General features: G+C 42.0%; 2 protein-coding genes across 3 annotated transcripts; both read left to right on the plus strand.

The window, feature by feature from the left end:
• Window positions 1-11,524: 11,524 nt before the first annotated feature.
• On the plus strand, window positions 11,525-14,403 carry NDUFC1 (NADH:ubiquinone oxidoreductase subunit C1). Of its 2 annotated transcripts, XM_062493949.1 has the most exons (4): window positions 11,530-11,707; window positions 12,391-12,494; window positions 13,344-13,426; window positions 14,167-14,403. In XM_062493949.1, coding segments are annotated over exons 1-4 (261 nt in total). In that variant the 5' UTR covers window positions 11,530-11,634; the 3' UTR covers window positions 14,168-14,403. The 2 variants fall into 2 exon arrangements, with proteins under 2 accessions (XP_062349935.1, XP_062349933.1); XM_062493951.1 differs by lacking the exon at window positions 14,167-14,403 and having other exon boundaries at window positions 11,525-11,707; window positions 13,344-13,427.
• A 992-nt stretch (window positions 14,404-15,395) lies between these two features.
• On the plus strand, window positions 15,396-24,970 carry MGARP (mitochondria localized glutamic acid rich protein). Its single transcript, XM_062493670.1, has 5 exons — window positions 15,396-15,546; window positions 16,817-16,920; window positions 17,987-18,089; window positions 22,274-22,573; window positions 24,876-24,970. The coding sequence occupies exons 1-5, from the start codon at window positions 15,396-15,398 to the stop codon at window positions 24,968-24,970; spliced, it is 753 nt and encodes a 250-aa protein (XP_062349654.1).
• Window positions 24,971-25,410: the final 440 nt, after the last annotated feature.

Below are 25,410 nucleotides of genomic sequence, written 5' to 3' on the forward strand. Positions count from 1 at the left end.
GAAAAGTAGAGCTGCCATTTGCCCCCACCCAGGTAGCTGTGAAAGCAGCAGAACCTGTCACAGAAGTGGTGCAGCCACAGAACTGAAGAGTGTGTCTGTGTGTCTGCAGTGTAACTAAGGCACTGTCACAAGCAGATGGGGCATGCTGGGGTTTTGCAGTCTGGCTCTGAGTACAGCTTGCTCAGATGCTGGCTATGAATGTGAAATCTTATCACTAAATGGTTCCATTTATTGTACTCTAACAACCAGGCTCTCACCTTGAAGCTTAAGCAAAGTCATATATCCCAAGATGGGATATATGCTAGAGACAGGAAATAACTTGCACATAAAACTTTCTAGGGTGATACAGAGTTTATAATGCAAAGTAGTTGAGAACAGAGCAAACTCACTGAGAATTGTAACAGATTCTTCCTTTAGGCTTCCTGGAGGAAAGATTTACAAGTTTATATCTATCCATTTACATCTACAGAAAGGTTCTCATAACCCAGAAACTACTTTGATAGGGCAAACAAATTATCAGGAAACAATCTGGATATACTTTTATCTCCAGATATAGCTCTGGACATGCCCTAGTAAAGCAACAAAGATCTCCTTTGACAGGTTATTTCTAGATCAAGACAAGTTGGAATGATTTCCTATATACAATTTCTCCAAGTTTTCTAGTTAATACTTTCAAGCATATCTCATTCTGTTAATGCAAATATTTCAAATTGAGTTGGATTATGAGTTTCCTTATTCTGTGTATGTGTTATATGTACACACTGTATATTTTGACAATGGAAGGAAGGGAAAAAATTAAACTGAGGTCACATTTAGTTCTTCAGAAGAGACTTTCCTCATAGTGGGCCCAACAGCTACATTGAGATTCCTCTGCCTGAAGCTGTGCACATACTTAACTCATTCTCCAGAGAGATTATGGGCTAACAATCTTAAATTAAGTTGTGAATGAGACAGAAGGAAGTCAGGATAGAAGCATATGCAAGCATGGCTGGTGCAAACCTCAGTGAACCTACAGTTTCAAGGAACAGACAATTAAAACAAAAATATTTTACTAAAAAGGAGACAAAAAATATATACACAGCCTGAGAAGGATCATTAAGCAAGTCAGTAGTTTCAGAGTAAGAGAAGAAAAAATAACTAGCAATTTAAATTAAAAAAAATAAAATTACAGAAGCAGGAATAGGGATATGTCAAGTATTCTGGGGACATAAAGATACAGGCTTTCTGGAAACAGGAATTTTACTCATCTGGGTAGCCTATTTCCACCCAGATGCTTGCAGCAGTCATTCTCAGAGCTCCAACCACTGCTTTAGGACAGATGTTCAGCAGAAGTAACATATTATTCTGTTTCAGAAATGGCTAGAAGCGCACAGTTGCCTGCACAAAGCTAAATTCCTGCACATATAAACTTCAAAGCCAGCAGTGAGAGCGTGCTTGTGATGCCTGACAGACAAGTGCAGCACTACAACTTGTGACATCATGCAATGAGAAAACATAAAAGCTGAACTTTGAAGGAGTAAGGTTAAGAAGGCTAGTGCTTCAGAAGAACAGAATCTGACTCTACATCAGTACTGAATCTATTACACATTTCCTGCCCTTCAAAGTTTTTAGTTTAATAAGTTACCAGACCTTTTAAGCTATCTACCAAACTTTTCTACACATGCTGTGGCCAGAATTACAACCTATTCCAAGATTCTTTTTATACCCCTTAACTGATTTTCTATCTTTATAGCAGGGAAATAACATCTGCTTTAATACAATTCTACAAAGAATGAGTAAGTTGAGGCAGAGAAAGTATGACTCCATCAAAATCATGCAAAACTAAGGGAGGTAAGTGACAATTTGAACTTGCATCTCTTCCCCCACCATCAAGTATTTATTCAGTAGATCAGAGCACATGGAAATTACTAGACAGACTGACATGGAAATTTTAAGGAACAGAGATGGCCCATATTCTCTAGAATCCCAAGCCTGAGGTGGAAGGAAGGCTTGTATTCTGGTGTTCTCCAAATTGCATTAAGGGATTTGTGCAGACTTAGACTCTGGCCAGCAGATGCCTTACACATGCACATGGCTCACTGTGTCAAATGTGAATAAATTCCTTCAAATTTCTTCTTCTTTGGTGTCTACCATGAAGAAAGGTGAAAAGACTCCCACTATTTACAGCTTACCTACATCTAGCACAGCTCATGGCTACATGGGGTGTATCCCCCCTTGCCCCAGCTTTCCATTTTTGAGTATTCCCCTATCTACTCTCCAAACCTTGCTGCCAAACCTACAGGTGATGAACACTGACATGGATTCATGAACAAGATAACCACAAGGTTGTTATACAAGGGCCACACAACTGATTACAGTAGCACTAAGAACTGCTTACCATAGCAGAAATTACTTTTATCCAAACTTAATTCAGTACTGTTTCCTTTATAAGCAGTATAAACAAATACACTGTCTGAAAACCATTTTAGAGATTTTATATTTTTGAAATGTAGGCTTGGTAATTGATTTTATTCTCATTACACTCTTCAAGTGTGCTAATATATTTTTTCTTTATACCTTTTTAAGTTTTAAGCCTGCTTTTCCCTTAAGATGCTTCTTCCCAATCCTCACCTCAACTCATTAATTCCTTTTTAGTTTTTCTTTCCCCTGCCTCTGCTCAACTATAGCAGAGGAGGATAAGTGAATGATTTTGGCGTTTGGCCAGTGTCAAACCCACGACGACTACCTATAAGTAGGCAGTGTATTTTACCTCCCAGGTAATTCTTCTCTCTCAAACAGACATTTTAATGGTCAAATACATGTGTTTCCAACTAAAACTAAAGGATAATAGTCAAGGGCAGCATTCTGACATGCAGGTATGCCCCTCGGGATCAAACACAGCACACAGACTGGACTCTGCCATTTATACATGAAATATTTTGCACATATTCACACCCAGGAGTGCAAATCATCTTATCACAAAGCAGTCTTCCCATCCCGCAAGCATTTAATAACTAAAGTAAATAATTTCATAGCCATCCAGACTTATATGTGCTATTTATAAGACATTTTATACAAACTACACTGCAGACTGAAGCGTGTTGTACATGCAGTAACATCAATAGTTAAGATCAGCTCAACAGCTCTAGCTCAGAATAACACCAGGAGTTTCCATGAGCCTGACTAGAAGCTTCACAGTGAATCTACATTGCCAACAAGTATCACTCAACCTACACAAAGAATCACCTCGATCACAACAAAGCAGATAACTCCCTTTCAAGCAGGGACACTTGAGAAAATACATTGGCACAACCTAGCTGATTCAAGAGTGTTTTAAAACTAATTTGCAGCAGTAAAACAGAAGTCCTATAGGAGTCTATTCAGCCTGGATTTTGCAGCTGATTAAACAGGTGAGAAGCAGACCCAAAAGTGTTTCATGAGCAAGATGAAGACAGTCACAGAAGACCAATATAAAGGAGAAACCACCTTTGTCCTCTCACCTGGAAGCATGCAAAACTAGAGGTTTTTCCTCAAGAGTAATTATCAAAGACAAGAAGGTACCATCTGCTCCCCAATGTCACAAGTAGGAGCACTGAGGCATTATTGACTTTCTTTTTATTCTTACTTGAATCAGCACAACTGGTTATAAGAAAGAGCGGTGTGAGAATAAAATCCATACAGCAGAACCAGGTGGGTGGGATGGGATCACATTACCAATTGTTATGGTCTTTGAAATTGAACAGGAACCAAAAATAGCGTGCTATTTCCATTAAAGAGACAGAATTTTACAAAACAACAGTATGAAGAACTTTTAACTGTTTTCTCTTCTAAAACTGTGTTCTACCAGGTCACACTTTTTACTTCAATATAACACTCCACATCTGCAATTTAACTGAAGTAAAATGAATGGAAACTACCTAATGCCCCAATACTTAAAAAAAAACAAAAAACAACCCAAACCAAGCAAACAAAAAGCCCCACCAAAACCCCCACAGGAAATCACTTCTCACCCACAAGTAATGCTGTAAAAGCAAGCATCCTAATTTAGTCAATGCTGTGACAGACCAGATGAAGAATATGATTTTCTCCACCAAATGAGTGCCAAAATTGGGACTAAGCCCCAAAAGACAGCAGAGCTGTAAACGGAACTTCTCTGTGGTTCACTGTACTCAGCCTCCTCTCCCTCAGCAACTGACACAGCCAGAGGAAATATATTGCAGACTATTCCCTACCACATACTAGAGTTACCAGGACAGATGATCTACACATGGGCACAGGTAAAAGTTTTACTTATATCTGCAAGCTCCCAGGAGGAAGTACAATGAAGAAGGGGCTGCTCAAACAAAACAATTCACAGATGTGACACTGCTGTCCTCTTCCCCAGGGTTTTGCAGCTTGAGCCAATCCATGGTGGACAAGGAACTGGACTAGATGACCTTCAAACGTCCCTTCCAATCCAAACTATTCTATGATTCTACAACAAACCCTTTCAACTACAGCAGTGTGCTCTTAACCCCCCCTCCCAGTTTCTCCCAGTGGCAGTCATGGATATACATTTGGGCATCCCATGGCAACACTGGCAACTATGATGCCCTGAGACCTCTGGCAGCAAGAAGCATTGGAATCCTTGGCCTTTGCATTACTAAAGGTATACACTTAAAGCACAGGATATGCACATCTGCCACTCTGAATCTATCTATTTCTTCCAGCATGGCTCAGATGCAGCACTCATCAGACAGTAAATTCAGGTGCTGGGAAGCTCAAGACTGTTTTCCAGCACACTTCCTCTCTCCATAGGTAGATGAGACCGGGTCAAGTCACTAAGGTGCACTAATTCAAGCTAAATGTGGTAAAGAAGATTCTGAAAGCTGGAAGCATTAGGAGCTACTACTCACCATGAATTAGTGGGTCCTTTGAGCACTAACTGTATCAAACAGCTCAGCAGCTCCAGACAATAGATATTCTACCACATCGATTCAATTTTACGAAAAACTGAAGCACTGAAGAAACCACACAAATCTTGCAGCTATGTTAATGCTGAAAAACTCTGGAACAAACTTGCTTGGTTTTTTGCTGTCAAACTGAAACCAACTATCTTCTTTCACTGCTCTGAAGTGTTAATTAAATGAACTGTTCACTGTAACAAATAGCTTCTGCAATTGCCTGGTTCAAGGGATTCATAAATCATACTCTGCACAGCATGCCTTGCTTTGGAAGTCACTGATATCTTCCTAACTAGCAGTGCTTGGTAGCATATAACCAGATGAACAGAAAAAGTCGAAATTCAAATTAGTTAAGAAAAATGTAAGAAATATGCATACCCTTCCATTTAATACTACAGCAGAAAAAAACCACAAATCTATGTCTATGCTTTTGAGTTAGTCTCATTCCTGTAATTAACAAAATTCAGCTAGAAGCGGGCTGACAAATAGTTAACTACAGCTCCTCTAGAAGACTAGAAATCCTCACTTACTGAAGACAGACTTGCTGAAACAAAAAACATAATTCAACATCAGCTCTTGCTTACATTAATCTCTTACTGAGGAGAATTACCACAAATTTGGCCCTGCCAAATAAAACACACTGACTTCTGTTGTTGACCCTGGAACTTCTACATTCAGGCTTCACCCCTGAACTCATCAAGAAACAAGAGATCTAGTATGCACAGGATATGTTTGGTTTTTAGTGATCATCTGAAACAATTAAGTGTATCAATTCAAATTTCAAGATCTGGAGAAAAATGCCTCAAGGAATCTCAGACCTGAGTTGAAGCATCCATATATCTCACAAAATAATCCAAGATACACGGCAAGGCACTTGTTACTCATGTATTACACCTAGAGTACTCTAAAACCTTAGCACTAATGGTATGCAAGATGAGGTCTGCTAGCACTGAGCATTGAGAAATAGTTAAATGGGCCTATTAAGATAAGAAGGGTTGTTCAACATTACAAGGTTCGCTGAGTTGATTCTGTGGTATCACATAAGCAAACAGGAATCCCTGTAACAAATCTCACTGGCCTCACTTTTAAGGGTGGCAATGAGTAATTGTTAATTTTCTCTAAATTCCTTATCAGCAAAACCAGAAAATGCTTAGGCCCACTCCCCTTGCATTGACACAGTGCTGGTGCAGACAAGAGATTTAAACCTAAGACATCAAGAAAAAGTGCAATCAACAAAATCTCATTTAGAAGACCTTTCAGAACCAGAAATAAACACAGCTTCATCAAATTCTAACCAAAATAAAGGGCAGTAGCATATAAATGGAATTAACTCCTTTGCCCCCATTAAAACCACTTTGGGTTCATTAATTAAGAGTATCTATAGCCATAACAATGTAAGACGGACTATAATCTTAAAACCGAGGATATTTCTGCTAATGAGTCTTTTATTTTCACCAGCAAAACAGGTAAAATTATGCTGCTCCTCAGAAATTCACAGCAGTGAATCATGTTTCTACAATTTCTGACAGCCCCAGTGACAAAAATATGGCCTAATTTTGTGAACAGGCTTTAGTAACACACGTATTGCTCAAGTGAATCCTCAATGGCATCCTAAAGTCTCAAACAGTAATTAATTTCTTAAGCAGCTTTGAGAAATCGTTATGAAAAATAAGATCAGTGATTCTGCTTAAAGCAGCAAGTCTATCCTGTACTTCCATTCCAATGTTCCTGCCAAGATATCATTTCTCTCCCTACTACTACTGACCAAGCAGGGTATTCCTCTTGGCAAAGAAAAACCCAGTGACTGACATCTCAACAGACAAGCTATTGGAAGAGCCTCGTTTGCAATTCCGTATTTCAACTGAAAGACGGTGCATGGTAAAATTCCAGTGGTGTGCATACTTGATTACTGTACAGCCATGCAAATGCAACAATGATTGCAAACCAGTTTACTTGGTTACTGATAAAAGTGAAATTCTGGAAATCAAGTCTTTAACCTTATATTAAATGAGGAGCTTTCCAAGTCTGTCACCTCAGCAATCTTAAAGTCAGCACCTGAATTTCTATGGACAGAACATTACTTGTAAAGGATTCATGCTGATGAAAGTATTAGTAAAGGAGAAGCACTGGTCTGTCTAGTTTCAAAGTGCAGGGACAGGGAGCAGATCCTGGAATGAAGAAACAGGAAGATGGCCCAGCACGAGGGACTTGGCATATTTACAGCAGAGGCACTGAAGGAGGTTGTTCAACAGGCTTTTTATCACCAGGAAGTCCCTATATCACTTAGCAGAACACTTGTCAAAGCCAGCATGGAAAGGAAGACCACCAGCTCAAAGACAATGCCCTCCAGCACTGCAATGTTAAGGTAAAAATGACCACGTGAAAGTGAAATGTTCCTGTCCTGCAGTGGACACACTGGTTACTGCAATGCCCCACTGGAGCACTACTTCTACAGCACAAAACAGAGTTGTGAGTCAGTGAAACTATTTAAACAAGAACTGAACACACTTACACAACTGCATTGCTTGTTTCCAACATAAAATACAACGATGTTTCACTTCTTAAATACTTGGAACTTTTTTTCTCTCTGCTCATTAAAGGCTAAGCTCATTATGCATGGTGAAAAATACCTACACCACCTTAGTCTGCCAGAACTCCAAGAACTTCATCCTGATGTTTCAAGGGACTGAAAGAACTCTTCCACAAAATATACAGCACTGCTAACAGCTTTGCATTTCATTTTTCTTCACTACCTTTTCAATAAATATACTTAACTTCCACATCCAGAGAAAACTCAACCAAGTACTATTTTTGGGATTTGTGAAATAAAACTGATCACTGATGGACTGTACCTGACCAGACACAGCAGATGAATAATTTGTGAAAATGCCAGGAATGTTCACCAGTTATATTTAATCAAAAATAAATTAAAAATCAGTCATTCTTGCTTCCTACAACTACTAGTTCTATAGTTGACAGTAAGCGGTGTGGGGAAAGAAATGGAGTAAACTGCTTTTTCCATTACTTCATAGTGCATCCAGCCTTCTGTGTACTCAATGCCAACTTACCCATCACTATGCTGTGCTGACTATTTTACCCTTTCCCCTGCCTCCACCTGAATTCTTCTCCAGTCATTTCTCAACTGCCTAGAAATTATGTGCACTCAAAAGAATCATAAGGACTCAATTATTTTAATGTTCAGATGTTGAGATCCACTTTTGCTATAAATTCCTCAGAATCTCTGAGCAGTCATCTACTTGTAGAGATAAAATAGTTAAAAGCATAAAAATGGTATGAGCTAGACACTTTTTTAAAATGGAAGTGCAAGTTTAAGGAGAACAGTGATTGCTAATCCTGTGGGTGTTTTTTTTTATTCAAGCTAATCATGCAGATCTCTTTCCTGCTGTACTACAGGAACTCTGAATTGTAAAATGTCTTTCAAATGGAAAAATGTTTCTATCAGGACCTCCACATGCCTGTAAAGTGACTAGAAGAGGTTAGTCTAGTTACACTGTGCTGGAATACACTAAGTGTTCAACGCTTCTGAACTCAGAATTTGTCAGGTAAGTGGAAATGCTGACTTGTGAGCAAACCCATACACATGAGAAAGGTGCTAACCATGCAGGATGCTTACTACTAAACAAACAAACAAAAAAACTCTAAAAGCTAATTATTGCCCTTTGCTATGCAAAGCTGGGCAGGTTGGTAACATTTGTGTTACAGGTATACATCTTTAAAAAAAAATTAGGCCTCAGGAATTGAAAACACACACAAAAGAGATTGGAAAAAAAAAACAATTTCATGCTTCACTTGCAAAAATATGAGGCAGTTATCCACTTTGCTCCTGTGTTTATTATCTCCATGAAAATCAGAATGGGAATGGGTTTATACTTCTATTAACAGCCTGTGTACCAGTAACTACATATCTGTAGGGTATTGCATGCTTTCAATAACACTGGGGCCAGCTCCCAAAGCATCTGTTGAGGAAAAAAAAAAATCTCATCCAGACATACAGAACAGGACACGTGGCCTGGCTGGGCCAGGAGGCAGCATGGGTTTACCCAGGACCACCTCATTCCTGGCCAGGGGCTCAGAGCTGCACAGGCAGACCTCAGCTCCTCCTACTGCTGCTCAGCATCCCACAGGACACCACAAGAGGTGGCACAGGATGAAGTGCTACAGGCTCCAGAAAAAATGGTGTAGAATGAGGAGAGGCCGCAGGATGAGAGAGGTGGGAAGGCACAGGATAAGGGAAGTAATTTTTCTTAGGACTTCCTAAAAGATGTCTCACTAATTTAAGTCAAACACATAAACAAAACTTCACAAAGTAGAGTCGTTATCCGTAAGGAGGCAGACAAGAAGTCCATTAACAAAATTTTCAGTGTGATGAAAATCAGCTTTGAGCCTTTTCTATTCACCACGTGTTATAAAGATACCTCATCACAAGGCAGTCTTAAATACCAGACGGCACATCTGTCTCACAGGCTCATCCCTGTGAGACACAGGAAAAGATCACAATGACACAACAGCTTTTAGCCTATCCAGATACCCCAAACTCCTCGATTTTTTAAAAGATTTCAGTTTAAAATGAAAGTGTACAGAAATCTGCTTGCACTGGGGCACACCTTTTCTAATCTGAATCAAGTTATGAATGCAAAGGTGCTGAGCCAGCACTTTCTCCAAAGACACTTATTCCTCTTTTGCTCCTGCCCTCCACACAAATACTCAAGACACATCCAAGCAAAGGAAAAAATTTTTAAAAAAATAAAAAATTAAAGAAACAAAAAACCAACCAAACCCGCTCAGATTTAAACACAGACAAGCTCCTTGACTCAGTGTGCCCTGTAATCACACAAACCATCCTTAATGCAAAAGAAGATGGATCACTGAGCAGCAAGGCTAAATCTTTCCCAGCCCATAACACATCAAAAACTACATGCTCAGTACAAGGTCACACCAACTTGGAAGAACGAAATCTTTCAAAGCAGAAATCAGATTTATAGATCATCACATTTACTTTTTAACCCTAACTGAAACTGTGTGGTCTCATGGTCACATGCCTGTTCATAGGGCTTTGTAGTTCTACACGCTCAATTTTCACAAAATATTGTGGAAACAGAAGTGACAGAAGACTGCACACATCCCTCCCACTGAAGTGGCAGAAGTTTACAGAATCTTAAGAGTACTCATCTTACTTCTGATCTTTGTAATGATTCAAAAATAATAGCATAAGTCCCTTTGAAACACAACATAAGATTTTTAGACAAAACTGATTTCTTCTGAGAGAAAACAGCTCGGTCTAGATACAGAATCTTCTAAATAAATCCACTGAAGTCGCTCACTAACAAACTTAAGACATCGCCAATTCAACCCAAGTCCTTAGAAACACAGTGTTCCTGCAACACCACATGAAAGATGAAACAAGTTCCTTAAGATGTAGTTGAATTGGGCACACTCTGCTGGTATCTGGACTGTAGACCATCTTAACCTCATTCTGAAAACCAGGCTTATTGCCTAAATTCCACTGAATGTTGTCTCATCCATATGCCAGCCGCCACCCAGCAAAACCGATAGACAAATTTCCACAGGAGTTGGCTGCAAACTAAACTTCGGGAAGACTTCAAAACCTTCATCCTTCTCCACTTCCTCCTTCGAAAGCCATCTTCCCACCGACCAACACGGTTATTGTCTACAGCAAAACAATGAGTTATAAAAGGAAAAAAAACCCCATAAAAATAAAGCGAACCCAAGGTGGGTGGTTCGGCAGGACGGCGGCTGCAAGGGCGAGCGATGAATGAAGCGGCCGCGGGGCATTTCCCGGAGCCCGGGGTGCCCCACCGCGGCCAGCGCCGGGACCTGGAGGGCGAGCGGGGAGAGGCGGCGGCCCCGGCCGGGCGGGACGGGGAGCGGGCGACGGGCGGCGCCGGGACCGGCCTGCCCCGGCCCGAAGGAGCCGAGGCCGGGGCGGTGGTACCGGGGCTCCGCTCCCCGCCGGCTCCGGGTACGAGCCGGGGCCTCCTCAACCCGCTCCCCTCAGCCGAGCCCGGGCCTCCCGCCCCGCCACTCACCAGGATGCGCTTGAAGAGCGCGTTCTCCTTGGGCGGCAGGCTCACAGACGGCATCCTCCCCGCCGCCGGCTCCGGCGCCGCCGAGGGGTTCCGAGGAGGAGAGTGAGTGGGCGGGCGGGCGGACGGGCTACGTCCCGTCCCCGCCGCTCGGCCGCCGCCGCCGTGAGCCTCCCCGCTGGACTACAGCCGCTCCCGCCGCCCAGCGCCGCCGCGGGCCCGGCCCTTCCCGGCCCTTCCCGGTCCGTCCCGGCCCCTCCGGCCGCCGCGCGCGCCGGGCTCCCCGCGCCAGCCCCGGGCGCGCTCACGTGGTCCCGAGCGGCCGCCGAGCCGCCGCCAAAATGGCAGCGCGGCGCTTCCCCAGCCGGGTCACGGCGCCCTCGCGCATGCGCCGCGGCCCCGCGCCGGCCCCGCCCCGCCAATTGTGTGGGCTCCGCCGCGGGGCCGGGGCCGGCCCGGCGCGGTTGCGCCGCGCTGGCGGCGCCGCTCGGTGCCGGCGGCGGGCGGGGAAAGGCGGGGAGCCATGGGGTTGCGCAGGGTCAGCCGGGCCTTGCGCGGCGGAGCTCGCCCGCCCCGGCGCCGGAGTACGGGCGGGGCGGGGTGGTCCGGTCCCACCCCCGCGGGCGGAGCCGGGTCCGGTCGACAAGATGGCGGCGGGCCTGAGGGCGGTGAGGCGCTGGGGGCTGCTGGCGGCAGCAGCGTCGCCATCACCCTCCCCCGGTGAGCGGCGGCGGGGCGAGAGCCCCTTCAGGGCGGGCTAGTGGGCTTTGCCCCTGCCCATCGACCTAGGGCCGCGGGAGCTCTGCCGCCTGTGCAGGCGGCATAGGTGTCCCCGCAAGCTAGTCCGCGTCTGGGGTCAGCGGAAACTTCGGTGGAAGCTTCTCTCCTTTTGCTGTTTTTAGTCGAAGCCCATTACTTTTTCTTTTAATTTATTTTTTTATTTATCTCTTTTGAGTTGGCGTTACTTCCAGGCGGGGGGAGGGCTGACCGTGTCTGGCCGCGATGGGGGTGCCTGCCTGCCCGGAGCGCACTTGATGAGCGGAGTGTGGGAGGTGGGAAGGCCTGGGCTGGGAGCTTTAGGCAGGGCCTAAGAGAGGTATCGTTAGGGAGCAGAAGATGCGGGGGGGAGTAGTTATTTTGGCTGGGGAAGGGGCAAAAAGCAGTGCTTTTGAGTTGTTGGCAGTGCCCCCGTCCCCGCTCTCGTGGATCGGGGAGCGTGTGCTGCGGGGATCCTGCGGGGATCGGCTGTAACAATGTTACAGACACCGAGTCATCGTTCCAGTTCGGGATTTGCGTTGTGGTTTGGTCTTTTTTTTTTTTCCCCGATTGCATGAATGTCAGTGAGTACGTGGTAGTTTAAACCTGAGGAATGTTAATGCATTTGTAATCTTGTGCCATTTTAGCTTTTACTCGTTCTGTATCTGTTGTGAAAGAAGCGAATAGTGGCCAACCAAACTGGCTGGGAGTTGGCATGGCGTTTGGCACCAGTGCTGTCTTGTGGGCTTTTGTAAGTGTTTTCATTTGGTTTTGTTGAACTTAACTGTTCCTTAAAAATCATATTTGTGATGTGAATTCAGTGACTGCAGCCTACTGAGTTTATTGGGTAATGGGTGGTCATAGCAGGTGTTAAGATGGAAGCATGATTGTGTTCATTACTTATGTTTTCCGAGCTTTATATTGTGCTCTTATTTTAAGAAATGAACAACTTCCTGAGCTTCTCTCTGTTGCAAACTTAAAACAGCCACAACAGAATTAATTCTTCAAGCCTGTTGGATTAATGCTTTGGCATTATTTTCCCCATGGTCTTTTTAAAAAGAAAGATCTAGGGATGTGCCCAGTTCTTTTTCTGGGTTTTTCAGACTACCAATGCATTTTCTTCTTACTTTTCAGCTGGTTAAGGTGGTTTTGGCTGATTTCAGTACATTAAGACCCCTTTTGCCTGAGCAAAGTGCAGATATTCTCTGTTTCAGAGAACTCACAGACTTTGTGCTGTTAAAGCAAGCAAGGTGTAGTAGCTCTCAGGAAAAATCGTGCAGGATAAACAGCACTCCCCATGGTGACAGTGCTTTCAGGGTGGGATGGATTCCCTTTGAGGTTTTCCCCCTTTTTGGGGGTGGTGAATTAATTGGCAGTGGGAACCCCCCACCATGTGTTCAGGAGGAAATGTTTATCCTATGAGGGATTGTTTCCACACCATTTTCAGTTGTTAATTTATAAATGTTGTGTTCTGGATGGTCCCAGTTGCATACTGGTTTGCATTCTGATAACAGCTGTTTTATATTGTGTGGAACTCTATTTTTTGTCTGGATCCAGCTCTGAATTGTAGAGCTGTTTATAATATACTGCTATTTTATAGCTTATCAAGGAGCATAATGAAGATGTAATGGAATATGAAAGAAGAAAACAAGAGAGGCAACATAAGTGTACGGGATGTTCATAGTAAGTGTGCACATACAGATGCTTTTGACTTAGCTGAACACAAAATCTGAAGACCTTTGACATCTTTTAGGAGTCAAGATACTGAACTGACTTACGTTCTTCTTTTTTTTCCTCAGTAATTTATACTTTGGCTTTTGCTATTCTTTTAACTCATTCCCGGCTTTAAAATGATAAGGTGGCTGATCTGTATTTTCATATGTTCACTTGTGTGCCTATTCCCTCTCAGCTTTCTATCTTGAACATGCAGACACTTAGAAAATAACACATTTCTTACAGTGTCTACAATAAATCAAGGCTGTAAACTGAATACATCATAAATGGCTTAGTGGCAAGGAAACAAGAGTGACTAACAATAGCTTATCTTTTTTTTTTATTTTAACATATGTACAGTGGTGTACATTTTTTCTCAGTTTCACTTCTATATTACACAAAAATTATGTAAAGCCAGTGCCTGTAGATGTGTACTATAGGGCAAAGTGTATGTGGTCGTTGTCCCTTTTCAGTATAAAAAACATAATTTGTGTTCCTGCCAGCTAAGAAATCTTTGGGGATTATGGCCTCAGGGCAATTCATATGCCACATGAAAAAATTCCTTATACTACAGAAAAGCTTGTGGTGCTGTGGTTATTTTTCCCCATAAACATTCCTCTCCAGATAAAAAATGCAGGATGTTATGTTTCTAACCACTTTCATCACATCTATTTTTCTTGTTGCTAAGAATTTTTTCTCTTCTTCCTTAGGCTGGTGACATGGTCACAAAGAGATGTGCACTACAGGGCAAAGTGTACGTGGTCGTTGTCCTACCAATGAATGAGCACAGAAGAAGTAAAAAGCTCTCTAATTACCTGTATGTTCATACATTTCATGTGAATAATTAAAATAAATTAAAAAGTCTAGAATAAACCTGAAACTAATTTCTTTGCCATTAATATTTCATTCTGCTGGTCTTGAAGTTGTTTTATGTGGCATTTCCATTTCACAGTTTATCAGCCTTATTTTCAAAACTGTCTTTGCTATTCTGGAAGATATATTACAAAATTAGACATCGCATTAAGTTCAGTAAATATTCTAGAAGTGTATTCTTGCTCTGCCATCACTTTCACTGCTAAATTTATGAAATAAACAAATTCAAGAATAGGATCTGTATAAATACTAAAATGTGAGTTTTCCTGTGACCATTTTGGGAACTGGAAAGGTGCATGAAAGAACCATGCCTGAAAGGTGCCCACTGGGGTGAGAGTGCCCAGCCCCTGTCAGTCTTGGGTATGAGCACTGCCTTCTGAACACTTCTGTCCTCTCTTAGTGCATCAAGGTCAGTCAAGGACAAAGGCTGAAAAAATGGCATCGTGGCAGAATATGGCACTAGCTGGATCATCGAGGGGACAAAGAAGCTCTGTGTAGAGGAAGGAGGAGAAACGGAGCTGCTGCCTAGCAGTGTAGGTACAGCAAGGGTAGCCGCACAGGTTTCACCATGACTGGCAGTGGGCGTGATCTCGGAGCAGCGCCTCCCTTGGAGTATTTCACTGCCACCGCCGAGCGCCTTTGGCACGGTGCTTAACCCTAGTGCCCTTCACCGTGAATTGAGTTGGTTTCTCCTATATTTTTTTTCCTCTTCGAGAAATTCATTTTTCAGTAGAACGAGCAGAACTCCTCCCTGTGTTTCCTCTCCTTGATACGTGCCATCCGCTGTTTCTGCGGCTCGCTGCTGCAGTCGGTACCGAACACCGGTAGCCCTTCGTTTGCGGCGGGGCAGCTCGGTGCCGGCAGCGCGCAGCGCGCTCTCCCCAAAGCCGCCGCTCCTCCCGCTGGCTGCAGCGGGAGCCGCTCCCGGCCCGGGACACCCCGGTCCAGGTGCGCGGGCGGGGCTGCGGCTCGGCCCGCCCCCGCGGTACCCGAGGCGGGACCGCTGCTGCTGCTGCTGCCGAGCGGCCAGAGCCGGCTCCGCTGCGCCGCCCGCCGCTCCGCCACCATGTCCTTCTGCAGGGCCGCCTCGCAGGCGCTGGCCTCCCGCCTGAGCAGGGCTCCCGCCGCCGCCAGCCGCCTCAAGCAGCGTGGTACGCGGGCCGGGCCGGGCAGAGGGCACCGGACGATGCGAGGGTCGCGGGCGGGGGCCGGGACGGGTGCGGCGGTGGCGGCGGGCGGGAGCTGGGCGCGGCTGCTCGGGCATCCTGGGCTCCGGCGCCGGCTGCTTCAGACCGGGACCCCCTACCCCCGCCCCAAGGCAAAACGCTGCTGCCTTCCCTTCCATGTAAAATCGCGGGGTACCTATCCCCCGGTAGAGCAGCCGGAGCTGCCGGCCCCGGCAGGGAACGGGAGCGCACCCGGTGTATCTCAACCGCGGCTTTTGGCGCATCACGGGTTATGTAACCAGTGGCAAAAAAAAAAAAAAAAAAAATCTGCCAGCCGTGTTGGGTGATGGCAGCTTGCTGACCCCTGTCCTGCTCTAAATAGCAGCCCCGGGGGAAGAGGGTTAAGGACACACTGCTGCTGAACGAAAACATAAATGTACGGAAATCCATTAGGATGCCCGGCTATTGGAGAGCAGTCTGAGAAGTGTGTCATGAGACAGATGATGCTAAACGTAATCTGGAACACAATGGCAACGTTTTGACGTTGCAATTATTTTTGCAGCTGTCAGTTGCTATGCCCAGAGCCATTTTATTTTTCATGAGCCCTTTTTCAAAGAGACATTTCTCATCTGAGATCAAGTTGCAAAATTCAGCAAGAAAGCTTTGTTGACCAAGAGAATTATGTGGTTTTTTTGTGTGTCTCTTTTTGAGATGTACAGATGAACCAAGACTGTAGTAAGAATCAGTTTATAACAAACAAATGGGTAGCACTGCTCTTATAGTTAATATGTTCCCAGTCAGGTAAAAAACGATCTAATCATCCTCTCTGCCCTGTTGGCCAGTTCATGAGGTAAAGGGTACGTATCAAAGTGTTAGCAGTCTGAGAGTGAAAGAACATGGATTCAAATGAAAAAGCTTTTTTTAAAAATTCCTTGTTATTTACCTGAGGAGAGAATTCATTACTTCTGCTGATCATAAGGAATAAAGACAAATTAATTATTTTACCTACCTTAGTCAGAAACTTTTTTACATTCCTCTCTTTTAACATTTCCTGGTCTTTATAGACTGTGCCCAGTACTTGGAAGCTGATGGCCCATAATGTAGTTCACAGAAAAACATCTCTTGGGAAGAGCTCAGCCATGGACAGTTCATTTGAGCACCACACCCTGTGTTACTCAGCCATAGGATACATCAGTAGACTCTGTGTGTTTTATAACCTTTTTGAATCATCCTTTCCCATACGGATTCAGATTCCATAAATCTTTTTTTGTGATCATATTTTAGCAGCACTTTGCATCAATTTACCTAATGGTTTTTATAGCACCTCCTCGCCAGATGTCATCTGGGAGTGTTCCTGGTTCTTCTAGAGACAGCATGATGATCTATCTCCTTGCTGGTGTTGCTGCTTTTGGTGGTTTGTTTTATGTAAGTGTTTGGGGATGGAGCTGTTTGTGCTTTTTTGAGCTGGCATGGTATAGGATGTGCTCTGGGTTAAAGAACATGGTCAAGATGCAAACTGTCAATGAATGTAAATACTGTAGCATATAGCTAAGTGCAGCCTAACTTAGGGATCACCTTAAGAGAATTTAGTGAAGCTGAAAGCCTATTGCTTGCCTGTTTTACTGTTACTGTGGTAAGCAGTGCTGGGCCATTCTTAGTGGAAAGCATATTTAAAACTATGTGAAATGAGTGTGTCCAAAGATAGAGTAAGGCACCTGTCTCTAACCCCTTCCCTTGTCTTGCCAACTAGAAATATTAACAATAGCTCAAAGTGGGCAAGGCAGATGTGAAATAAGCAGTCTGAAGCTGCAAGGGGAGGATATGAACCTTGTTAATCCGGGCACAAAAAAAAAGAAGGGAAGAACATGAGTTACCTCAACAAAGCATGCCAAAGTTTTGTAAGCATCTGCTTTTGTTAAGCTTTTTGGTAACCGTTCTCTTCCCCGCTTCTAAATATATCTGATTCTGTGCTTCACATCCCCAAATGCTCCATTTTATAATTTACTTCTACCCCTCTTCCCCAAGATCTGAGATAGTGACTAGCACACCCCAGAGGTGTACGTATTTCCCTGTCCCATCCAAAGTAATCCTCTTGAATGGTAAGTAGCTATTTGTTCAAAATATAAAACGTGTGATTGCATTTCTGGGTGAATAACATTCTCTTGCTGTCACATTTCTACCATGTTACAAAAATAGAAATCTTAATGTAATTATTTTTTACAATACCGTTTTCAGTTCCTGAAACACTGCAGCACTTCAAAAGCTGCATGGTATATTGTATTTGCTTTCTAACAATAGAGAAATATGAAATACATAAATATATTAGTATAGCAGATTGTTAATTATTTTAAACCTTGCTTAGGATAAATTTTATATGTATTTTAAGATGGGCAATAGCACATGCTTAGAAACCCTTTTTTCCCTCTCCCCTCTTTGTGTTTGGTAAATTTGTAGGGATGTAACTGTAAATTCAGGTATAATTCCCTTTCAGGCCTACAGAGTAGTCAGTTCATCACGCAGCAAGTATATTGAACACACAAATACTCTTCGTGAGAGAGACGAGGGGCAGAAAAGCAATCTTTGGTCAAGGAAGGGTGAGTTGAGCTCTTCTCTCTTTTTCCCCGGGTACATGAGGATTTGGAACAGATTTCTAGATTGTTTAATCAGGCTTTAGCACTGTCCAAGTCCTTGTCTGAACTGTGTGAGTGGGAGTGAAGACAGAGGTGGTTGTGTAGTGTTGTTCTGTTACAAATCTGCTGCTGCTGCACAAATTTTGGTAGTGGCCTTAATGTTCAGGCAGTGAATCTGGTCTTTGGTCCACCTGTGGGGTCTCTTTGGATAGAAAGAGTTGATGTGTGAATACTATTAATTGTCTAATGGGCATTTGATTTACTGCAAGCTTAATGAAACTTGACTGAGTACATAATGCTGTCAAAATCAGTTTTGTTCTTTTGTTTTCAGTGGGGGGAGAGAAGATAATACCTTTTTCTCAGTCAACGGGTTGGCTTCAGGCCTCATGCCATCAGGAAATACAGTTCAGTAGGGAAAAAAACCCCTATATTTAAAAAAGATATTTTAACTTGGATCAATTTTTTGTCCTACAACTTTGATTTTGTCTTTTCTAATATGGGGTCAAATGAAACACAGGCATTACCTAAATATATAGCAAATCCTTACTTAGCTCTTCATGCTTGAATAATTAGACCGTGTTAGTTCAAATACTTGTAATGGAATGTTGTCCCTGTCTACATCAATTAGTGTTGTAGCATTAATGTAAAAGGTGGAACTTCGGCAAGTGTGGCCTTGCTAGGAAAAGCAATTAGGAAAATTTCTTAAGCACCTTTATATATTTTTATTTGGTTGTTATTTTAAAGATAAATAAAGTATTGAAGCCAGAGCACTTGAAGCTCTTCCTTTTCTTTTTTATTTAATGTTGGCATCTAGGGAATTAATTTAATATATTTACATGCACACAAATAATATATTTGAATAAAGTATCTTGAGTTTAAATTTTGTTTTCAGTATGAGAACATGGTTTAAATTGTCTGCCTCTATAATTATTTCTTTAGAAGTTGTTAGCTTTGAAATTCTATAATGCATGCTTTAGTTTCAGAACTTTAAAATTACAGATCTTAAGAATTAAAGTAGTAAAATACCTTAATTTCCAAAAACAAAGGAAGCAGCTGAACACAGTATAGTTTTAAAACTCAATTGTTTAGGTAAATGCTGAGAATTCAACCACAATTTGCAATATTTCCTTGTCCCTAAAATAAAAAATGTGACCAGGAACCAAAGTAGATTTCTCCTAGGGACCTGGTCTCCTGCTGTTCAGGGCAGAAGTGAGGATTACCCTTATAACATTCTGACTGCCATATCTGGGTCAATGGGGAAGCATTAATCAAACCCTCCAACATATTCCCAAGTGATGTCAGTGTATTCCCTCTTTTTTCTTAAGGTGCACTTCTGCAAGGTGCTGAGTTGTGGCCCTGGCCTACCCACATGCTGGAGTGGAATACCCATAGGACTGAGTGCTCAGCAGCTGGTCTTGGGTGCTCTCCAGACATCCCATCATCTGCTGCTTTGTGCTGCTCAATAAGACACATAAATGTCACAACCAGTGGCAGATGATTGCTGCCTCCCATTTTATTGATAGTAATAATTCCAAAATGTTTCTAAGGCAGTTCAGTGAATAGAGTTGAATCTTGTTTCCTGTATTATTTTCAGTATTTGACTTCTGAATAAATGCTCAAACCAGAGTTTTTAGTTGGACTTCTCAGTAGCTAATTCCAATTCACAGTACAAAAGCACAGTTGAATCAGCTCCTTTTTACAATCCTTCTTCATTCCCAGCTGTGTACACCCAAAAGAACAGAACATTAAGAATGAGCATTAGTTCTGTCCTTACTTTTCCTATAGAATTCTCTGTGTGCATTCTCAAAAGAGTTAACACCCCTCTTCCTCCCCTTTTTCTCCCGTTCCCTGCGTAGTCATAATTTTGTTTTTTTCTTGTCACAGAGTATTAGCACAGTATTGCTTTTCCAAGAAGTGCCATTGCAGTTTCTTCCCCTGTGCATTCTTTAGAGTCAGTCCTTACACTTTTTCACAGAAAGCATTGTTGATAAGAGCAGTTAAAAAATCTGTTCTCAAAGTATTCTGATATTTTTTTAGGGGCTCATTAAACCAAGCTTAAATTAAGCTCTAAAACAGAGCTGGTAACCATATGAAGTGGTGGATAGTAAAGCAGTGTGCCAAGCAACATGTTCATGGCATATTTGCTGCCTATGGTAAAAAAAAAATTCTGGGTGGAAGAGCTTAATACTGGAGAGCAGCTGATCAAAGATTCTTTTGATAGGATTTTTGTGGTTTCTCATGGAAGGGGGGAGGAGGAATTCTCCCCTTATGCCTGAACCCAAAATTTCTACTACAGAGAACTGCATATGGCGAACAAGTCTGTCAAAACAAGAGAAACAATCATTCCAGGGTTCTTTGTTTATTAGAGGGTTGAAATTGTATTTAATGGTATTTTAATTAATGATAACAGGCATTTAGAAAGAGATCTGATAGCAAATTTCCTTTGGCTCCTTGTAACTGATAGCTACTCTCAAATTAGGGAGGGATTAAAAAAGCCCATGGAAGAAGCCTGACTCAAAGTAGAAGAAGAAAATCTGGGACATCATTTGAAATGTAAAATGATGTTTGGCTTGCAGGATGTTCTGCTTGCTTATTTAGTGAATACTGAGTTTTGTCTTCCATTTGTTGTTTGTGTCCCTTAAGCTTGTTCCTGATTTCCTTCTTTTTTAGCTATGATTTTTCTTTTTAACTCGTCACAAGCTGATTCAATCTTTCTAATCTATACTCTGCTTTTGCACTTTCCAGACTTTCTAATCTATACTCTGCTTTTACACTTTCCAGACACAAGGGAAATCTCTTTCCAAACCTGAGGAAGTTAAATACAAACAAAGGACAATCGTTTACCATTGAGTACATTGCAGCCTACCTTGGGATGACTTTATACCTTCTATTGTAAAACTCCATTCGTGTGAGACTTTAAAAGACCTACCTATGTTTGCAAGGCCAAACCATATTGAGCTTATTACTGAATCTGCTTTGTAGAAGGCAGTTCTGAGATGGAGAAGCTGGCTGTTCTGAATTAATGCACTCTATATTTGAATGTCCAATAAAGTGTACTGAATGCTGAGCTTGGCTGTTAGCCTGTTCTTTGTGTAATGAATTCAGTTGTTTTTTTTTTTTTTTTTAAGCAGTGTTTTCCTAAAGGGACATGATCAGGTTGCATAACGCAAAGCTTTGATTTTTACTGAGCAATGAATGGACTTATCTTGAAACCTGAACCCAAAATGATAGGCTTTCACTGGCATAAGAAGACCAATAAATAAAACGGATCTGTTTCATTGATAAACAGATACAAAAGAATCAAACAAACTCTGACTATGTCTCTTTAAGCTCTTTTGTTTCAATTCTCACATAGTTTACACTGTATTACAAACTCTATTTCCAGTTCTATTTTTTTTTCGCATGGTGAGTTGGTTCTAGTGGTGAACTTGTGAACAGTCAGTGTGTAACTTTTTCTTTGTGAACTTGATGTTAGTGCATGTTTGCATGATGGTTGAGCATCTTTGTTGCTTTGTGCTATAAGTTTTTCATTACTTGTCTCAGCTGAATTTGAAGTGATGCATGACTGGGAAGCACTGTTTTTCAGTTTCTAAGGAGCGGGACCCAGAGTGGTATAAACAAGTTTTTAACAGAGAGTTGTGAGTTGTAAGAAGAAAATAGTCAGTCATAAGTGGTTATATCTCTAAGAAAGTGAGTTCTGACCACTTAAATCTTCCTTATATAGGACAAATATCTTATTCCCCACGTGGTAATTCCACAGAGTCATGCTCCCTCTGGCACCTGTGTGTGTACCATCTCTGGCCCTTTCAGCAGAGTGGGTTGAAGCACCACTTGGCAAGGTCCTTTGTTATCCTTCCCTGCACCCCCAACACTTGCTTTGAGCCAGTTTCTTTTCTTACCACACTGAAACTTGTTATGAAACTCAGTAATTAAGAATATGGTTTCCTCATGTTATAAACATAGTTTTTTTGATGCCACGTTAGACAATATGGGGGATTAATTACCAATCCTTTTTTTTTGTTAATTCTGATCCCAAATCTTAGCTTCCCACTTTAAATTTAAATGAGGATGATGATAACAAGTAGTTGGTGAAAGTTTTGTTGCATGCATGCGTTTTATTCTCTTTATTGTATTGAATAAATCCTTAGAAGGTGATGGAGAAGAGATGGATGAAGTCCCTGAAGCAGAGAAGGCCATGGAAGAGGCTGATGCAGCAGCTGCTGCTGAACCTGCAGCCCAGGATGAGAGTGCTGGACCCACAGCACAGGATGAGACTTCAGGGGTATCCCCAGAAGCTAGAGGGGAGGATGAGTTACTGGCTCCAGAGGTGTCCCGTGACGTGGAGGAAGCACAGCAGGAAGCTGCTGCTAATTTAGAAGCTGCTGCTAATTCAGAAGCTGCTGCTAATTTGGAACTTGCTGCTAATTCAGAAGCTGCTGCAGTTCAAGGTTAACTTATGAATGTGTTTTTTGAGTGTGTGGGTTGTGGGTTCTAAAGCTCTGCCTCTTACAGAACATTAAAAATGAGCATCAGGGTCCCTAGTGGAGTTTGTCCTGCAATGAAAACTAATTCAGGCGTTAACTTGACATATCATGAGCATAAGGTAATTAAGTTTATTAAATCAGTGTCTCTGAAAGCATCCTGTCTCTGGCACCAGAGTTACTGTCTAAAACAAGTAGATTAAAATGTTTCTTTTACTACCCATCCTATTTCTTAAGATAGTAAGTTGAGCACATAATGTGATCAGTTAAAAAGTTGCTTCAGTGATCAAGTTCTGATGAGTTTGTTAGGGAATCTAAACACTTTAGTTCACTAGCCATTCAAAAGATACTCACACTGAATAATTATATCTGTTCTCTCTGTGTAACTTAAACAAGATCTTGCATAGCAAAGAAAATGATGTCATGGTCTCAATTTTAAGGATATATTAGGCTAAATTTTCATAACACAATAAAACATTAAATTGTTGTTGAACACTGAAACTTATAAGTGGCAAAACATTCAGTATTTTGAGCTGTCAGGGTGTTTGAAATATTTTGGTTTATTGTGCTTTTTAAAAAGTTACAATAGTAAAATGCAAAACTATTCATAAAATGCACAAGATACAGGATTATAATTTAATTTTGAAGATCTTAAAATATTTTTAAATTATTTTTTTACCACTAATCTTGAGAGGATATTTCTAAAACACAGATCAAACTGAGATTAAAAGTATTTTGATATTATGGGCGTTATCATAGTACTGTCAAAGGTACTAGCAGATTTGGAATTATTTTCACTTTTTTCCTTGGTGACTCCAATGAGGAATGGATGCATCTTAATTGCCTTTTTAACAAATAAACTTGAGAAATAGTGCAGCACTTCTAATTGCTGAGTTTTATGAAAGGTCTGGGTATGAATGCAATTTTAATTCAAATGTGAGTTGTTCCTGCGCTTATCTCTGAAACAATCTATTACAGATAGCATTTTAAAACAATACTTAGTCTGATCTGCTGTAATACAGTTTATAGAAAGTAGAAGTAAGTGCCTTGTCAGTGATTATTACCACTTGCATATAGAAATATTTACATAAGTTAGTAATTAAAATACCTAGAGCCCTAAAAAATCCATTTCTTTGGAATATTTAGACCACTTCATTTAGAAATGAAGTCGATACCTTTGGTGAATTAGAGCCATTAAGAGATATGTTTAAAAATGTCTTGCAGCATTTACTGCGCTACAGAGCAATTGCAAAATTTCTCTTTAATTTCATAAGCACTTGCTTGTGTCTGGAAGTGGTTGTGTATTCCTTTCAGAATGCTTAACTATGAATAACTGTTAATTTTTGGATAAGGTAGGATCCTCTGTATGGTAAATACTTCTGCTGTTTTATTGAAGAGGGTCTTTCCTGAGAAACATGGTGCATAAGTTGATTAGATATTAGGAAGAAATTCTTTCCTGTGAGGGTGGTGAGGCATTGGAACAGTTTCCCAGGGCAGCTATGGATGCCTCATCCCTGGAAGTGTTCAAGGCCAGGTTGGATGGGGCTCTAAACAACCTGATCTAGTGGAAGGTGTCCCTGCCCATGGCAGGGGGTTGGAATGAGAGTCTTTAATAAGGTCCCTTCCAACCCAAATCATTATATGATGATTCTGTGATTAAGTCTGAGGATCTCATTCTGGACGTGTTGACATCATGTACTTAGTGATCACTATTTGATAAGAAGAAAAATGGCTTGTAACTGTTAGTTCTTGCTGGTGTTATCTGGAAGTGGAGGAGCACTTTAGAAATTACTGATTTCTAAGATCTAGTATCTCTGGCAACATAGTGACAGAGGAAAACAGCACTAGAACGAGACTTCTGTTCAGACTTTATGCTGAAAGTTGTAAGGGAGTCTGAGGGTAATCCCAGGTGCCCTCTACCAAACCTTGCTGCAGTGGTTATTCTTGGCTGGGTGGTAAAGCTAGCAGAAACAAACCTTTGGGGTGTAAAATTGTCAAGAAATTGAAGCTAAGGAGTGTTCTTCTTGCCTGATCTCTTGGGTGTTCCTGGGATGTTATAACTTGCTCCTGAGCACAGCTGTCCTGTGCCACTGGTCCCCAGTGCAGATGCTGTGAACAGCTGCTGGTGACAAGTGAGCCCTGGGTGGTGAGCCCATGTGGGTTACACTGCCATGTCCTGACCTGGGGGGCAGGACAGGCTCCTGCTCCAGGTCACCTTAGCACTCCCTGCTCCCTCGTCCGGCTCTCCTCATCCTGGTCCTGCCTGCAGAAGAACAGCACAGCCCCCAGAGCTGTTCTTCCCAGGAGTTCCTGGCTGCAGGAAGGGAAGCCACCAGCAGCACATGGTCTGACACACAGCCTTAAACCAGCATCCCTTTCCTCTAAGCTATGTAAAAACTAGTTTCCATTGGAATCATGCTCACAAGAAGATGGGGCTTTGTAGCAAGAGTTCTCTGCTCTTTCTGTACCACTTTGTTCAGTGTCTTCTTGCAGCCAATAGCTATTGTGTTTAAAAAAAAAATTCTAATTAAAATCCTTCTGGATATAACCTTCAGTTTTGGATTTAGCCATCTTTATCATTCATGTTATCTCCATTTAGAGGAAAAAAAAATAGCATAGCTCCACTTTTGCCGAGGTAGAGAAGGACTTTTCTTTCAGAACTTTGGGAAAAAAGTATGTATTTAAGTAGTTTTAACTAGTTTTGTTGGCAGCTTGGTGTCACTTCTGCAGATGAGGGTGTAAGTTACTTTTATTGTTACCAGTGAACCTCTGCTTTTTCAAATGCCATTGTTTCTTTCAATCTA

This window comes from Cinclus cinclus, chromosome 5 (assembly GCF_963662255.1).
Source record: "Cinclus cinclus chromosome 5, bCinCin1.1, whole genome shotgun sequence".
Taxonomy (NCBI): Eukaryota; Metazoa; Chordata; class Aves; order Passeriformes; family Cinclidae; genus Cinclus; species Cinclus cinclus.

Excerpts from the sequence above, each read along its gene's own strand:
- NDUFC1 (XM_062493951.1), top strand. The coding sequence starts at position 11,635 with ATGGCGGCGGGCCTGAGGGCGGTGAGGCGCTGGGGGCTGCTGGCGGCA. Across the intron at positions 11,708-12,390 it reads GTCGCCATCACCCTCCCCCG|CTTTTACTCGTTCTGTATCT; the intron begins GTGAGCGGCGGC and ends GTGCCATTTTAG. Across the intron at positions 12,495-13,343 it reads GTGCTGTCTTGTGGGCTTTT|CTTATCAAGGAGCATAATGA; the intron begins GTAAGTGTTTTC and ends GCTATTTTATAG.
- MGARP (XM_062493670.1), top strand. The coding sequence starts at position 15,396 with ATGTCCTTCTGCAGGGCCGCCTCGCAGGCGCTGGCCTCCCGCCTGAGC. Across the intron at positions 15,547-16,816 it reads GCGGGCGGGGGCCGGGACGG|CACCTCCTCGCCAGATGTCA; the intron begins GTGCGGCGGTGG and ends TGGTTTTTATAG. Across the intron at positions 18,090-22,273 it reads CAATCTTTGGTCAAGGAAGG|AAGGTGATGGAGAAGAGATG; the intron begins GTGAGTTGAGCT and ends ATAAATCCTTAG.